Source organism: Erpetoichthys calabaricus, chromosome 10, assembly GCF_900747795.2.
Source record: "Erpetoichthys calabaricus chromosome 10, fErpCal1.3, whole genome shotgun sequence".
Classification (NCBI taxonomy): Eukaryota; Metazoa; Chordata; class Cladistia; order Polypteriformes; family Polypteridae; genus Erpetoichthys; species Erpetoichthys calabaricus.
Window position 1 is genome coordinate 151,888,095 of NC_041403.2, and position 18,289 is coordinate 151,906,383.

At 40.9% G+C, this 18,289-nt stretch overlaps 1 protein-coding gene across 16 annotated transcripts in view; it reads left to right on the top strand.

Moving 5' to 3' along the window:
- Nucleotides 1-18,289, top strand: part of LOC114659554 (band 4.1-like protein 1) — a 357,357-nt gene that overhangs the window by 244,724 nt on the left and 94,344 nt on the right. For all 16 annotated transcript variants that reach the window (XR_007935962.1, XR_007935961.1, XM_051932524.1 and 13 more), the window contains exons 10-11: nt 15,684-15,781; nt 16,445-16,620. Coding sequence is in view for 14 of the 16 variants with exons in the window: in XM_051932524.1 (XP_051788484.1) it covers nt 15,684-15,781; nt 16,445-16,620 (274 nt within the window). In the remaining 2 variants the exon portion in view is untranslated. The remainder of the gene's footprint in view (nt 1-15,683; nt 15,782-16,444; nt 16,621-18,289) is intronic.

Genomic DNA, 18,289 nt, shown 5'->3' on the forward strand with positions numbered 1-18,289 from the left:
TTTCTCCAATCTCGCAGGTTGCTTTGTGGCAATCCAAAGAGTAAGGAGGAATGCTTCTTTCTTGAACTCTAAATGCCGACTGATGGAAAATCACAGAAGTGTGTCCGACTTATATACTCTGACTGCCGACTCCAAGAAGTGGGTGAACATTCGATTTGGACGAAGTGCTGCCAACGACGGTCGATAGAAACACAAAAAACCACAGTCTCGACAACAAAGCAGGTGTCAACGCCAGATCTAAACACAAAGCACGGTGTCGACGCCAGATCTAAACACAAAGAGTGGTATCGATGCCAGATCTAAACACAAAGAGTGGTATCAACAGTGTTTGTAAACAAAAGTAACAACCAAGGTGTTGTGTATTCATCCAGTACAAACAGCACGTAGTCTCCTTTAGTTCAATCCTCTTTAATCACCACACTCCAACCTCATCCAACGATCCTCCCCCTCACTTCCTCTCCTCCTCCATCACTACTGCCCTCTACTGAACACAGCAGGAACACCACACAAGGCAGTGTCAGGGGAACATGAATTCGCGGACAAACAAAGATCAAGATCCAAATGAAGATTATATATAAAGATAGAAGGAGTTGGGACAACCATGACTATTTCTAGCAATAGTTGCCCAGGCAAAGTGAGCAATCGTGGATAAAGGGCATTGGTTAGAAAGGTGACCAAAAACCCAGTAGTCTCTTTGGCTGAGCTCCAGAGAACTTGTCTGTAGATGGCAGAAACTTCCAGAAAGACGACAACCACTGCAACACTCTACTGATCTGGCCCAGGACAGAGTGACCAGACAGAAGCCTCTCCTCAGTAAAAGACACTTGGAAGCCAGCTTGATGTTTGTATAAAGCCACCGAAAGGATTCTTAGATTGTGAGAAACAAGATTCTCTAGAGCAGGGAATGACACTCACGGTCCTGGAGGGCCACAGTGGCTGCAGGTTTTTGTTCAAACCCAGTTTCCTAATTAGAAGACAGTCCTAGCTAATAATAATGAAACTTGATAATTATGCATGTTACCTGTTAGTCTTTTCATTCAACCAAGTAAAAACTGAATTACCTTGTAGCGTTTGCTTTTCTGAGAGCATTACCCATAGATTTTGTTGCTCAGAACAGATTTGCACTTCACGATGCTCCCCTTTTCTTTTATTTCTGAACATTTTCTTAACACAGGTACTTCATAGTGCACTTTCAGCATTGTAAATGGAACCAAGATCACCTAAGAGCTGGCAGTTTCTTTGTTTTTGTATTTCATTAACAACTGTGGCTTATTAAGAAAACAGGAAACAATTAACACCTAAATGCAGCTGCTTAAAACTAAAATAGGCAATTAAGTGTTCAGAATTGTAGCAAGCGAGTTAACTAAAAATAAGCACACAGAATATCTTGATTTAGCACCAAATGAATAGAATCTAATTAAGAAATTAGTTGAGGTGGAAACCTGCAGCCACAGCCTCCCTTCAGTACCGTGAGTGAGGACCCCTGATCTATAGTCATTGCCAAAAGTTTTAAGAATGACATAAATATTAATTTTCACAAAGTTGCCTCAGTTTTTAAGATGGCAATTTGCATCTACTCCAGAATGTTATGAAGAGCACTCAGATGAATCACAATGAATTGTAAAGTCCCTCTTTGCCATGAAAATCAACTTAATCCCAAAAAAACATTTCCACTGCATCTCAGCCCTGCCACAAAAGGACCTGCTGACGTCACTTCAGTGATCCTCTCGTTCACACGGGTGAGAGTGTCGACGAGGACAAGGCTGGAGTTCACTCTGTCACGCTGATTGAGTTAGAAGAGAGAAGTGAAGAAGGCTTCAGGGCACCTAAGATAGTCCCAGCAAGAGCCAGGACCGTCTCCTAACGTTGACTCAGCTACGGGCACCACAGTGCAGAGTTTGCTCAGGAATGGTGGCAGGTAGGTGAGGCGAGTGAGGTGAAGAATTTTGGAGGATAGCCTGGTGGGTGTCAAGAAGGGCAGCAAAGAAGCCAATAAAAACATCAGGGACAGACTGATATGCTGCAAAGGGTACAGGGATTGGACTGCTGAGGACTGCTGGGGTCAAGTCATTTTCTCTGATGAATCCCCTTGCCGATTGTTTGGGGCATCCGGAAAAAAGTAAAGGTGAGCACTACCATCAGTCCTGTGTCACATCAATAGTAAAGCATCCTGAGACCATTCATTTCACGTGGGGTTGCTTCTCAGACAAGGCAGTGGGCTCACTCACAATTTTGCCTAAGAACACAGCCATGAATAAAGAATTGGACCAAAACATCCTCTGAGAGCAACTTTTCCCAACCATCCAAGAACAGTTTGGTGACCAGCAATGAACAATCCAGCATGATGGAGCACCGGGCCATAAAGCAAAAGTGAGAACCAAGTGACTTGGGGAACAAAATATCGAAATTTTGGGTCCACGGCCAGGAAACTCCCCAGACCTTAATCTCAGTGAGAACTTGTGGTCAATCCTCAAGAGGAGGCTGGACAAACAAAAATCCACCAATTCAGACAAACTCCAAGCATTGATTAAGCAAGAATGGGCTGCCATCAGTCAGGATTTGGCCCAGAAGTTGATTGACAGCCTGTTAGGGTGAATTGCAGAGGTCTTGAAACAGAAAGAAGGGCCAACACTGCAAATATTGACTCTTTGCATGAACTTAATATAATTGTCAATAAAAGCCTTTGAAACGTATGACATGCTTGTAATTCTACTTCAGTATACCATAGAAACATCTGACAAAAAAGATCTAAAAACACTGAAGCAGCAAACTTTATGAAAACCAACACTTGCGTCATCCTCAAAACTTTTGGCCACGACATTGTAATGTCATTAAATTTTGTCTTGGATGACTGAAAGCTCTAACAAGCGAAATGGTTGACTATGAAGCCTCATTATCAGCAAGGACTATCTTCTAAATAGGAAACCAGTTCAGAATGAAAACCTGCAGCTACGGCAGTCCTCCAAGACCATGCGTGAAGATCCCTGCTCTACTCTGATGAAACCAAGATTAGCATCATGTCTGGAGGAAACTAGGCCGCACTAATCGCGTGAGCAATACCATTCCAACGATGAGGAGTGTTGGTGCAAACATCATGCTGTGGGGTTGGGACAGAGAGACTACTCAGGGTTGAGGGAGAGCTGAACAGAGTAAAGTACAAGGATACCCTTAATGAAAAGCTGCTTCAGAGAGCTCTGGACCTAGGCAGATGGTTCACTTTTCAACCGGACAATGACCTTAATCACAAAGCAAAGACAACACTTGAGCAGCATAGAGGTAATTCTGGGAATGTCTTCAAGTTGGCCAGCCAGAGCGCTGGATGGTCTTTAGAAAACCTGTGTGGAGATGTGGGAAACTTCCAGAAATATAATCACAACTACAACACTCCACTTATGTATGGCTAAAGGACACATGAAACCTACTTGGAGTTTTAAAAAAATCACCTAAAGGACACTTCCCTGGTCTGATGAAATCAAGGTTGAAGTGATAGATAGATAGATAGATAGATAGATAGATAGATAGATAGATAGATAGATAGATAGATAGATAGATAGATAGATAGATAGATAGATAGATAGATAGATAGATAGATAGATAGATAGATAGATAGATAGATAGATAGATAGGTTGAAGGGGCGTCCCATCTGGGCATGGGACCTGGCCGCCCGTCACAATAGATAGATAGATAGATGGATGGATGGATGGATGGATGGATGGATGGATAGATAGATAGATAGATAAGATACTTTATTAATCCCAAGGAGAAATTCACATTCTCCAGCAGCAGCATACTGATACAAAAAACAATATTAAATTAAAGATTGATAATAATGCAGGCCTCCAATGTTACGCCTCCAATCTAAATGTCATGTCTACAGGAACCCAGGCACCAGTGCCATTTCAACAGTGAAGCATGGTGGTGGCAGGGACTGGGAGACTGGATAGTGTTGAGGGAATGCAACCTACAGAGCTAACCTTAATGAACACCTGCACCAGAGCACTCTGGACCTCATACTGGGCTGAAGGATCTCCTTCCAACGGGACAATAAGGACCCCAAGCACAAAGCAGAGACAATAACTGAGTGGCTTAGGGTCAGCTCTGTGGATGTCATCAAGTTGCCCAGCCAGAGCTTGGAAACTAAACCCAACTGAACATCTCTGGAGAGACCTGAACACCAACAGTCTCAAGAGTTTGAGAGGACCTGCAGAGAAGAATGGCTGAAAATCTCCAAATCCAGGGGCGTGAAACTTGTCGCTTCAAGAAAACTTCAAGAAAACTGCAGGCTGTAATTGCTGCTCAAATAAGTACCAAGTAAAGGGTCTGAACACTTGTGTCAATGGGATATTTCGATTTTTTTATTTTTAATAATTTTACAAAAATTCTATAATCTGTGTTCACGTTGTCGTTCTGGGGTATCGAGGGTTGCTTGATGAAGGAAAAAATAAGTTTAAATTGTTTTAGCACAAGGCTGCAACGTAACGAAATGTGGAAAAAGAGAAGAGCATGACGACTTTTTGAAGGTGCCATATTTGTTTATTTGCAGAATGACTTTTCATAACCAAGTAAACTTGTTAGTCATTTTATAACCATCCTTTGATTCTCACCTCTGTCAGGATGAGGTGCAGAAAAATGTCAGAGCAGCAGGGTCAATCCACTTGACTTCTTCGCCAGCTGCTCCGATGTGGCGCCATTCTCTGTGTGCGTCTTCTCCAAAGTACCAACCTTGTGCAATTTACATCCTCCAGAGTATGCAAGAATTGTTTGAATGGTTTCTTCTGTTATTATCATCACTTTTTCCAAAGTTACTTTGATTTGCAGTCTTTTAAAATAACAAGCGGATTTCATAAAAAGTCCGCACAGCTTTAATAATGCAGCTTTGCATGCCTCGTAGCTGCGTTAGATGGCCTTGTGTTCAAATCAGCAACAGCAAAGGACTGTGGGAGACCTGCTTTTGATCAGCTCTGTCTCTTCTATGAATAATACGCTTTGCCTGGTAGGGGAGTCCGTCTTGTTTAAGATAAAAGAAAAAACTGTTTAAGTAATTCAAAAATAACAAGATGAAATGAATCATTAGGGAAACACAAAAAGAAACAAATTATCTGTGCCCCCTTTGTGCCCACTGGGTTTGGGAATGCGTTTCTGAGTGACAATGTTATTTCCATCCTTACTTACTTGATTGTTATTTTGCCAAAGTCATCAAGCCACAATTTTGTAATCAGGTTTTCTAGCAGACGTCGTCATTCTTTATGTAATTTTCAACCGTGTTGTTGTCGGCAACGACACCCGTGCCATCATTTCAAAGTGCGTTGTAATAATGCCGGCTTCATGTTAGAAGACGACAATACACTCCAAATAAGGTTTGGATCTTCTTTTCAAAAACAGTGAATTCATAAAATATTCAGACCCCTTCACTTTCTGTACTGTATTGTCTTAAATGTATAAAAATGCCATTTGGGCTCGTCAGTCTACACTCAATAACCCAGCATGGCAAAAGGAAAACGTGATTTCAGGAAGGTTTGTAAATGTATTGTGACAACTCTACAGGGGCATGCCAGCCACCCAATCCGACACAGACAGACACAAGAGGCACACTTAGAAAAACTCACGCTTTTTATTTTTCTCACAGTCCTTTGCACAACACCGTGCCCAAACCAGCAACAATGCTCACTTTTCTTTTCTTCTTTTCTCTCAGTCCTCTCTCTCTCTTTCCTGCTGCCTTCACTCCTCTCCTGCAAGCTCTGTCCTCTGCCTCCCAACTCTGGCTCACTTGCTGGGTTTTCAGCAGTCCTTTATATATGGTCCGATACCGGAGGTGCTTTTGTCCTTCCGTCCACGTGACTTGCCAGCACTTTCAGGTTAGATGGAGAACTTGAGTTTCTCGTTAGCCTGGACTCCCGTCCTCGTGACTTGTGTAGCAGACCCGGCCGGGACGTCTCTTCTTTATATGTCCGGCGAAGCAAGCATGGACTGAACAGTACCTCCCCTGAGATGCTGGATGGCAGCCCCCTGGCTGGCAGTACTGCCTCAGATTCCTGCAGGGCTCCATGGGAGATGGAGTCCTCTAAAACTCTGTTGGGATCCGGGGGTGCCTCCAGGGGGCGCTGCAGTGGTTCCTGAGCCAACTTGTGTTTTTATAAGTGTGCCTCTAGTGTCTGTCTGTGTTGGTTTGGGTGGCTGGCACGCCCCCTAGAGTTGTTACACTTGATAGCACTTCCGGGCTGTGTAGGAAATAAGAGTCCCAAGGTCTTCTCATGGCCTCTCCTGGCGGCGCCCACAGTACCCAGCAGGGCTGTGACACCCAAACTCCAAAGTCCATGATGCCCTGCGGGAATCCGGGGCACCGTTAAGCTGTAGGGAAGCTGCCATCTAGCGCTTTGGGGGAGGCAGTGTCCAAGCGTAGCTGTCTTCCCCCATCCTTCCGTCCTCAGGGCGTCCCAGCCGGCAGCTCCCTTGCAGTATTAAAAATCAGAAACTTAAGGCAGTCATTTATTGAAGTATTCAGACCCTTAATGTAGTTCTCTGTTGAAGCCCATCTTGCAACAATTCCAGTTTTGAGTTTTTTTGGGAAAGCTTCTACAAGCTTTGCACAAATCGATTTGGACAGTTTATCTCATTCCTCCTGGCAGATCCTCTCAGGCTCTGTTAGATTTGATGGGAAGCATCTGTAAACCATCACCTTAAAGTTTCTCCACAGATATTCTTTTGGACTTAAGTCTGAGCTTTGACAGGACCACTCAAGGACACTCAGAGACTCTTCCCAAAGCCACTCCAGCATTGTCCTGGTTGTATGCTTCATGTCATTGTTGTGCTGAAAGGTAAACCGTCACCGCAGTCTGAGGTCTTGTGCACTCTGGAGAAGGTTTTTTTCAAGGTCCTTCTATCAGTTCTCACCAGTTTCCCTGTCCCTGCCATGAGAAACATGGTCATGGACATGCTGCCACCACCATACTTCACCATAGGGATGGCATTAAACAAGTGGTGAGCAGTGTCTGATCTTGGCTAGACATAGTGTTTGGAGTTCTGCCCAAAGAGTTCAATTTTTGTCTCATCACACCAGAGAATCTTTCTCCTCGGGCTCTCTGAGTTCATTAAACTGTTGTTTGCCATTTACTCAAGCGTGGCTTCCATCCAGCCACTCCACCATAAACCCCTGATTGATGAAGTGCTGACTGCCAAGATGACCCTCCTTCCGACAGGTTCTCCCATCTCAGCTGAGAACCAATTAAGCTCTGTGAGGGTAACCTTTAGTTTCTTGGTCACCTCCCGGACCAAAGCCCTTCTTGCCCAGTTACTCAGTTTGGCTATATGGCCATATCTAGGAAGAGTTCTGGTGGTTCCAAACTTCTTCTTTTTTTCAATTCTTGAGGTCGCTGTGCTTCTGGGATCAATCAAAGCTTTGGAAATGATTTGATCTTCCTGCCCTTGTCTGTGCCTCACCACAATTTGATTGTGGAGGACTATAGAGAGTCCCTTGGACTTCATGGCTTAGTTTTTGTCTTGACATGCAGTGTGAATTGGGGTCCCTTCTAAACTGCCTGATGAATTCAATTTGCCACCGGTGGACTCCAATCCAGTTCTAGAAACATCTCAAAGAGAATTGAAGCAAACAGGATGGACAGGAGCACAATCTGAAGTGTCACAGCAAAGGGTCTGAATACTTTTTGAAATGAGAAGAGTTCAGTTTTTGATTTTTATTAATTTTGCAAACATTTTCGAACACATGTTCACTTTGTCATTATGGGTTATTGAGGGTAGACTGAAGTGGCAAATTTATCCATTTAAAATTAAATCTACAACACAATGAATTTGTTATATTACAGACATGGTTCCTCCTCTGACTGGAATTGAATTCCCTATTTTAACTCCTTTTTGTTCTCTTTTGAGTCTTTGATTTACAGTGGAATCTCGGTTCACGAACGTCTCGGTACACGTACAAATCGGTTTACGACCAAAAAGTTCACCAAACTTTTGCATCTGTTCACGACCACACACTCGGTATATGAACAAGCCAGTTTCCCTTTCGGTTTATACGTGTTCAGTCTCTCCCTGTGCATTTCCTGTGCAGCGAGCAAGAGAGAGAGAGCGAGAGAGAGCGGGACACACACACACAGGCGTGCAAGAGAGAGAGACACACACGCACAGGCGCGCGAGAGGGACACACACACAGGCGCGCGAGAGAGACACACACACAGGCGTGCGAGAGAGAGACACACACACGAGAGAGCGAGCGAGAGAGAGGGCTGGACGCATAAGGTAGGAAGGCAGTTAAAGAATGCACTGGGCTTGTTTTTGTTCTCACTTCTGTTTACATCGATCGGTTTGTAGCGTGCATTGTTGCAATGTTACTTTTCTTGGTGGTTTATTAAATTACAGATTTTTCAAATCTTCATTTTTTTCCCTGTGCTTAAAACTCATTAAAAAAAAAAGTGTTTTTAGCGAGCGGTTCGTAGCGCTATAGCGCGAACTATTGCAGTGTTAGTTTTCTCTGTTGTTCAAGGTTTTCTCAGTGTTATTCAATGTTTTTACATTTAGTTTACTATTACGCTGTGCATTCTATGGTATTATTAACTATATTTGTGCTTAAAAACTTAAAAATATATATATATTTACATACAATTCGTACAGTCTGGAACGGATTAGTTGTATTTACATACAATCTTATGGGGCAAATTACTTCGGTTCATGACCAAATCGGGTTACGACCAGAGTTTTGGAATGAATTATGGTCGTGAACTGAGGTTCCACTGTATGTTAATGTTACTTTTGTCATTATTTGCATTATTCCTTGTTTGTGATTTTGTCTCTAAGCTTTTGCTATATTCCATGTGTTCTGTGGGTGGTGTCCCAAGATGCCAGATCACCTGCCCATCACTACTAGTGACTGCCCTCAGCTCTATAAACTGGAGGGTATCCCACAGTTCCTGACGGTTCATTTGGATGTGTTAGGGAGTCAGCGAGTTTGCTCGATTCTTTTGCTTGTACATTGTGGTTTTTGGGTTTTTTGATCATTTTGCCCTATTTGTTTTACTTTGTTATTTGATTGTGTGTTGAAACATTATTCGCCATGGATTTCCTTTGCTGGCAACTCCTTTGTGCCTTTTTGTGCTCCACTGATCTTCTCGTTGTTTCAGTCCATTTTCAGTAAGAATAGATCTGTTATTTTATAAGGATTCTATGTGGCCCTCTGTATTACTTGCCAGGTTTTTTATCAGGATTTCCCTCTCCAGTGGGCATTTTTCGAACTGTTCAGGATTGACATGTTTTTGAACTCTCAAGTGTTACAACAAAAGTAAGCAGAAAGCGAAGGGGTTTGAAAACTTCCTGAATCTACTCTAGAAGCAATTTACTGCAAGTATAGTTAGGGAAAGGATAACAGTTAGTTCTGAGGAGTCTGACATTGTTTCTTTGAGTTCTGGGTTTAGCTTTGGTTTTGAAAATTGATTTAAAATGACATTCTCATGTGTTTCACACAAAGCTTACTAAAGACAAATATTTTTGTTATTTCGTGGTGCTGAGGTTGTGGTGTCCTAAAATTGGGATCCTGAGGTGGTTTGTCGTGTGACGGGTGCTGCAACGCGCGGTATCAGTGCATGCTCCCAAACCTCTCTCTCTTTCTTATAAACATGTCCTTCCCCAATGGATAGTTTTTAATTTATTTATTTATTTTAATTAAATAAATGTTTTTAGAATTGCCATTCATCACCTTTGACATAACAACCGGGCTCACCTAAAATAGGTTTTACCTCTATCAAATGGTACGGATTGAATCGTTTCACACCTTCGCCAACACAAACATGTTTGCTCTTTTCTGTTATTCTTCCTGTCTCCTTTGAAAGCCCCTGTACCCTTGAGCCTTTGACGCAAATTCAAAAGTAACAGAGAACAAGACAAAATCAAGCAAGAAGGAGTTGTGCTATTACTAACTAACTAAGCACCCCTATGAAAAGGTGTGTTTACAAAAGACCCCTAAACTGGAGTAAATAGGGTGCAGTTCGAATAGATAAAGCAAGGTCATTCCACAGCTATGGAGCAAGAACAGGGAAGCCTTGTCCAGTCTTGGCATGGACAGTCAACAGAAAGGCAGAGACGAATGGAGACTTTGTGTAGGGATATACAGAGAGACCAAAGACTGGAGATATTGAGGAGCAGAACCGTCAATCAATACAAGAGTTTTGAACTGGATCCTTGTAGCAACAGGAAGCCAGTGAAGAGACCAAAGGAGTGGGGTAGGTGGAGTGAAATGAGGAACAGAGTACACCAGTCAAGCATTCTGGAAAAGCTGAAGAGATCTGATAGCAGTTGAAGCAGCATTGCAATAATCCAGCCAAGAGAGACCCAGCACCTGAATAAGGAGTTACATGGCATGATTTAGTGAGGAAAAGTCAAATCTCCCGAATATTATGAAGAAAGAAAAAATATGATTGGGTCACTGAAGAAAAATTTTCAATGAATGAAAGTGAGGAGTCCTGAGTCATGTCAAGATTCCGGACCATGCCTGATAGTGAAAGGGTAACATTTTCAAGAATCTGAAGATGAAGAATCAGAAGTGAAGTACAGGATATCGGACTTTAAAAGATTAAATTTAACGTGATGAGCATACATCCAGGAATCAGATGGCTGGAGACCTGGGCTGAAACCTGTGGCTTGTAAGAGGAAAATGAGAGGAAGATTTGTGTATCAAAAATAACATTGCATAAGGAGCGAATATATAGAGGAAAGAGAAATGGACCCAGCACTGATGAATGAGGCCCACCTGTGGAGAAGACAAGGAGTTAGACCAGGACACATAAAAGGATCAATTGCAAAGGTAGAACATGAACCAGTCCATCAACAAAAGTGATTGGAAATAATGGCTGACAGTGTCGAAAAATGATGAAATCTCAAGAAGGATAAGGACAGTGGAGAGAGAAGCAGCTCAAGAAGATCTGAGAGCATCTGTGACTGAAAGAAGAGAAGTCCCAGTAGAATACCCTTGAAGAGGATCTAGTAGAATGTCGTGAGGGAAATAAGAAGACAGTTGTTTGTGGACGTTGTGTTCTAGGGAATTGGACAGGAATGGCAGAAGGGAGACAGGATGGTAATTCTCAATGGCAGTTGGGTTGAGAGAGGGTTTTTTGAGAACAGGGATTTGGAGGTTATTCATGGCTGGAAAATTTGAATTTCCTCTCTATCTTATAGCTCATGAATGCTACATAAGAATGGAAGGAAAATATGTAAGAAGCCATGCCACAGCAATTCCATATCTTGAAATCAGACCCCATAAAAAACACATATTACACTCACAGCGTCTTGACAGCCTCGATTTGAACTTGTTAAAGATGGTGGGCTAAAGAAGAACAACCTAAACCGAAAGAACTGTTTGCATAACAATGCACTATCTTGAGCAGTTCTTCACTGAGAGCCCCCCCCCAACCAGATCATCAAATCTGCTGTCAGAGTTTCACTTTGTGGATAATTGGGTACCTGCAGCATTACAATTCTGCCCCAAAACATGCTCTGTTGTTTTCTTAACGACTGCAGCCAAACTCACACAAATTTAGTTTGGCTAACTGTAATAAATGAGACACTTGCGTAGGCCGGCCTGCAGGCCATGACAGACATCTTCCACTTGACAGCCAGGCTTGTATGCCTTGTAACCTTTAATTGAATTCTGAAATAAAGTGTGGAAGAGAGAAGAACAAGATGAGTTCATGCAGTGCTGCGAGCTGTTCATTTATTGAGCCCAGTTAACCGCTAGAATTCCCTAAAGCCAGTTTCCTGCCTATAGCCAAGAGCTTTATCTGTGCACCTGCTGTCTCACCACATAGTTGCTTCTTCACAACATGCTGCCCCATTTATCACAAGCCTGCCTTTCACTTCTGTTCATTTTTGCCTTACATATCCCACTTCCAGTGCTCCCCTTTATTTGTCATAAAAGCTTCCTGCCTGCTATGACATCCTGACTGGGACATTTAAGTGACGCAGCACTACTTGAAAGAACTGAACTCAACGGTTTCCTCTAAGTAATATGAGTAAGCTTCATTTCTATAGCATCTTTCATCTTAATGGCCCTAAGCAAAGAGGAATACTGTGCAGCACCTTCAGAAAGTCTTCACTGATTTCACGTTATGTTGCATCCTAGTGCTGAAATCATTTCAATTCATTATTTTCCAACACTCAATATCCCAGAATCACCAAAAAAATTGAAGGTTTTACAAATTTATTAAAAATGAAACGTCACATTGACACAAGTATTCAGACCCTTCACATAGTGCTTAGTTTGAGCCCCTTTAGCAGCAGTTACAGCCTGGAGTTTTCTGGGGTTTGACGCGACACGCTTTACACACTTGATTTGGGGGATTTTTCTGCCATTCTTCTCTGCAGATCCTATCAAACTTTATCAAGTTGGATTGAGATTGTTGGTGGACAGCCTTTTTCAGATCTGTTCAGAGCTGTTTTATTGGGTTCAACTTCCCAGCTCTGGTTGAGAACATTCACAGAGTTGACCCTAAGCCACTCCATTGTTGTCTTTGCCTTGTGCTTAGGGTCCTTATTGTCCTGTTGGAAGGTGAACCTTCAGCCCTGGACCAGGTTTTCATTAAGGATAGCTCTGTATGTTGCTTTCCCTCAACACTCACCAGTCTCCCAGTCCTTGATAATGGCACCACCATGGTTGACCGTTGAAATGGTATTGCTCAGGTGATGAGCAGTGCCTGGTTTCCCCTAGACATGATGTTTAGAATGGAGGCCAAATAGCTCAACCATGGATTCGTCAGACCAAAGAGTTTGTTTCTCATTGCCTGAGAGTCCTTTACATGAACCGTTTTTCTTGTCTTATTTAGCCACTCTGCCATAACGCCTAATTAATGGAGTGTTGTAGTTGTGGTTGTATCCTGGAAATTTCCCACATCTCCACATAGGTCTTCTGAAGCTCATCCAGCAGCTGTGGTCACCTTGATTACCAACTCCCGTCTCCCCCAATTTCTATGTTTTGGCCCAGCAGCCAGCTCTAGAAAGAGTCGTGGTTGTTCCAAACTTCTTCCATTTAAGAGTTATGGATGTCGCTGGGATCCTGCAGCAAGTTTTTGATAGTCTTCCCCAGATCTGACCCTGACACAAACCCAGTCTCTAAGCTCTGAAGGCAATTTGTTTGATCTCATGGCTTTGTTCTTGCTCTGCTGTGGGACCTTCTATAGACAGGTGGGTGCCTTTCTTAATCACGTATAATCAATTGAATTGACCACAGATTGGTCTACAAACAAGGTGTAAAAGTGTAGAAACATCTCAGTGATGATCAATAGAATGGGATGCACCTGAGCCAGACTTCAAGCGTCACAGCAAGGGGTCTAAATAATTGTGTCAATGAAATATTTCAGTTTTATATTTTTAATACATTTGCAAACATTTCTAAAATCCTCTTTTTCCTTTGCCATTCTGGGGTATTGAGTGTGGGTTTGTGAGGCAAAAAATTAGTTGGTTGTAGCATAAGGCTGCAACATATCAAAATGTGAGGAAAGTGGGTCTTTTTTTGTGAAGGTACTCGCCGGTATAATGTATCGGCACCTCGGCCACGACAACTGGACTACGGTTATCCAAAAGAGATGCGATTCACAGATTCTGTCAGCACCTCGTCGAAAAACAGTCTGAAAAACTGCAGCTTCTATTGCATACTCTTAGCTGTACTCCCATTTCATCAAATGTATGCAAACGTGGGTGGGTTTCCACAAATGAATCAAATTGCTACTCCAATGACAGTGGATATTGAGATAGCCTTGGTGTCACCATCACTCCTAAGCCATTAACAGTTGTGCTTGGTGGACTCCCAGATAGTCTTAAAGTGGAGAAGGACAAACAAATGGTGATTGCCTTTACTACACTACTAGTATGTGGACATATCTCGCTCAACTGGAAGAATCCCACCCCACCACTCTTAAGTCAGTGGGTAACCGATGTTCCATACTACTTGAAATTGGAAAAAAAATCTATATTCTCACTTAGAGGATCAGTTTAGAACTTGTTTTTAAATGAACAACATTTTAGAATAAGTTTCCATTTTGGAGGGGAAAGGACACCCTTCTTTTCTTGCTGGCTCTTTCTCTTGGGTGGTGGTCGAATTTTGCTTTGATTTGTTAAATTTGACTGTTTCTATTAAGATCAATAAAAATATATAAAAAAAACTTTTACTATAATGAGAGTCTCATTACTAACAAGCTCCGTCTCTTCATGCAGTCGTTTGGCCCTCCACTCACACATTCATTCTTGATACAAGGACGGCAATCAGACATTGACATCCAAAGCAAAGAAGGAATTAGGAAGACAGCATTTGATGAAAACATGCAAACAGTTTCTTTAAAACTCAATCAAATTAAGCATTAATTGCTTTGCGGGACTACATAACAACTTTTTTGTAGAATGTATAGCTCGATATTAACTTGCAATTGATATTGTTCGATTTTGGAAATTCTGTGTTTGGAATTTTAAACTGTCAAGTACAATATTATCCAGTGCATTACACTTGACAATTTGTCAATTTAAAGTTTTAAATGTTACATTTCACCAAATAAACAAAATATGTAGCGCTAGAACTTTGGGTTTCTATATAATAATTCTTTACATGTATATAGCACTTTTCTCACTATTCAAAGTACTTTGTGAGCTCCAAATAGAGAGGACGTGAGACGCAAACCCACAATCTCATTACTGTGTGGCAGCAGCATAACAACTGCACCACAGCACCTCAACCTTGATCCAAATGCAACCTATGTGTACTGCCACCTTTTTATTTTTACAAAAATCGGGTGTGGTCTTCCCTCGACTTTCTTGTGTACTCAGATATGGAGAAGGATATTTGAAGAGTAAACTGCAAGACAATGATTATATTTTTATATTATGGACATTAAAGAACCATCAGCAACAAATCAATCAAATTAGTAATATATCGAACAATTATTATATAAGTAAAGTTGAATAAATTCAACTCTGCAGCTGCATGAAGAAAAGGTAAAGTGCCCCTTCCAGTTAGCAGAAATAGCCCAAAAGTTTATAGAAATCTACTGTTCGTTTTGTACTAATACTTGTATGTAAAATTTGGTTCACCTAAGTGAAAGCGTACAGAAGTTATCGTGTTTACATACACACACACACAGACAGACACACATCCAAAAGTGGTATTTTTGGACTCAGGTAATTCTAAAACGTCAAGATTTATCAAAATCTCAAAATTGAAATTTTAGAGGATTGCAATACTTTCCCAATACTTCATATATAAGAAAGTGAGGGAGGTCTAAAATGTCGAGATTCATCAAAATCTCAAAATGGAATCTTTGGACGCTTACAATACCTTCCCTAAACTTCGTATACAAGAAAGTCAGGGAGGTCTAAAACGTCGAGATTCATCAAAATCTCGAAATGGAATCTTTGGACGATTACAATACTTTCCCTATACTTTGCGTACAAGAAAGTAAAAAAAAAAGCACTGGAGAAAAGTGAAAGTGTCTCAATACTTTGTGAAGGCAATGTATATTGTATCAAGTAACGCCATGGCCACTGGCACACTGGCACATGCTTGACATATTAAACATTAAAATGAAAAGTGGAACATTATAATTGTTCAAAGTGTGATACGCATTAAGTACCAGATCTCCATGTGCCTGGCTGGTCAACTTCAACTCACTTTCCTTTCTGATCTTTTTTATCTTTCTAGTATGAACAGTTTGAGAGCACCATTGGTTTCAAGCTGCCAAACCACAGAGCAGCGAAGCGCCTTTGGAAAGTCTGCATTGAGCATCACACATTTTTCAGGTGAGCCAGTTTTAAAACTGACTATAACAATATTTTAAAATCCCCTGTGTTTACATCTATGGACACTGGAGCTTTGCACCATTCATTCTTTAATCTTCTGTATATTGTAATATGGAGTAACTGAGAGGTGCAGGCTATCCCTCTTGGCTATCCCTTCTTCTGTAAATTTTTCTGATGTCCTAAAGATCTAACAACCCTAAATTTGGGTGAAGTAGGCCTGTAAATGTTAATTGTTTGTTAATGTTTATATATATATATATATATATATATATATATATATATATATATATATATATATATATATATATGTATATATATATTTGCAGTTGGAGATCCACAAAGGGAGAAAAAACGAATCACGTATCATAAAATAGTTTTATTCCTGAGCTTTCAAACTATTTTATGATACGTGATTCGTTTTTTCTCCCTTTGTGGATCTCCAACTTCAAATATGCAAACCGTATCACAGACCTTCTCTTCCATATATATATATATATATATATTATTCAATTTCGATTCATGCTTTGTGAACTGTACTTGTTTTCATGCATCCTTTTCAAAAACCTCATTCTACTCTTGTTTATTTGTATATTTGTTCTACACTATTTCTGTTTCACTAAATCATGGGTGACAGACTCTGTGTATTCCCACCCCTCCAAACAGGTTGGTATCCCCTGAACCCCCACCCAAAGGCTTCTTAGTGATGGGGTCCAAGTTCCGATATAGCGGCAGGACACAAGCGCAAACGAGGCAAGCCAGTGCTCTGATCGACCGCCCTGCCCCTCATTTTGAGAGGTCGTCCAGCAAGAGATACCTGCTTTCACGCAGCCTGGACGGAGGTGCGTAATGCCATTTCAAAGTCTGATAGAGCAATGTGATTGTGCTTCTCTTATTCATAGAGTCTACAGTAACATTTGGTATTCTAACAAACCTGGGCAAATGATGAAAACTGTTCTCTCCTGCTCTGAAAATAGTATGAACATATTGTCTGCTTTTCTAAGAAGCAAATACAAGCAGAATAAAAAATACATCAAAGGGTGTTGGAAGGTGACAGGTGTTTTAGGTGTTATTTGCAAGTAAAACCAACTAGCAGTAAAGGAAATGCTCCTGCTGTGTGAGAAATAGGACTTAGTGGGCAGCAGCCTGGTGGACTGTCACTGGGGTCTTTAAGATGAATTCATAAAGGCATGCATGGTGAATTAAATGTGCCGAGCTACAGGCATAGTGCCAGCCTTAGTTAATCTGTCTTCACGAGCACAGCAGTAACCTCATTATACAAAGAGTTTCTCGGGCAGCTCGCCCTTTTTAAATCACTATGGAAGCCAAAACAGTAATAACGGCTGGCGCTAACAGTAAAGCAGCACCCGCTGGCCTTTGGAACAATTCCTAACCTGAGTCAGGTGTGCTTTTGTGTGTCTGATCACGTCCACTTTCAGGTGTCACACTCATGAATTGACTGCTTAACTCTGTATGGTGAGATTCATCTTTTGGAAGCTGGACTGGCTTGATTGCGGAGGTGACAAAGAGTTGTAGATATAGTGGGTATAGACGGGATGCCTATCCTGATGAATTGGGACCTCTATATAGGGTCCATTAGAATATGTCAGAATTAAATATTTTCGTGTCATTTCCTGATGCCATTTTTTTATTATAAATGAATATTATATATTATTTTATTATAGATGCCACTATTTTGTGGTGCATTCACTTTTATGTTGCTGGATAGATAGATAGATAGATAGATAGATAGATAGATAGATAGATAGATAGATAGATAGATAGATAGATAGATAGATAGATAGATAGATAGATAGATAGATAGATAGATAGATAGATAGATAGATAGATAGTAACTTTCTGAGTGACCGTTCGTTCTACCACTTCCTCCAGCAAGTCCAGCCTGACTTTTAGTACACAGCTAGCCTCTGTGTTGGTACTACACCTCACTCCACCTGTCCAAAAACGCTACTGGGGTTGCTTTATACCAACAGTAATACAACCTGCACAATGTTTTACTGTGACTATGATTGCCAAGTCATAATTTTTCTTTCTTTTTAATTTTCTTGCTTTATACTTATTCAGTGTGTATTCAGACCCAAGTATGAGTATATATATTTATATATATATATATATATATATATATATATATGTGTTTTTTTTTTTATTTATTCATATTCCCCCTTAGAGGCAAAAAGTTTGTTCTTTCTATCTATCTATCTATCTATCTATCTATCTATCTATCTATCTATCTATCTATCTATCTATCTATCTATCTATCTATCTATCTATCTATCTATCTATCTATCTATCTATCTATCTATCTATCTAAGTCAGGTTGGACTTGCTGGAGGAAGTGGTAGAACGAACGGTCACTCAGAAAGTTACTATCTATCTATCTATCTATCTATCTATCTATCTATCTATCTATCTATCTATCTATCTATCTATCTATCTATCTATCTATCTATCTATCTATCTATCTATCTATCTATCTATCTATCTATCTAT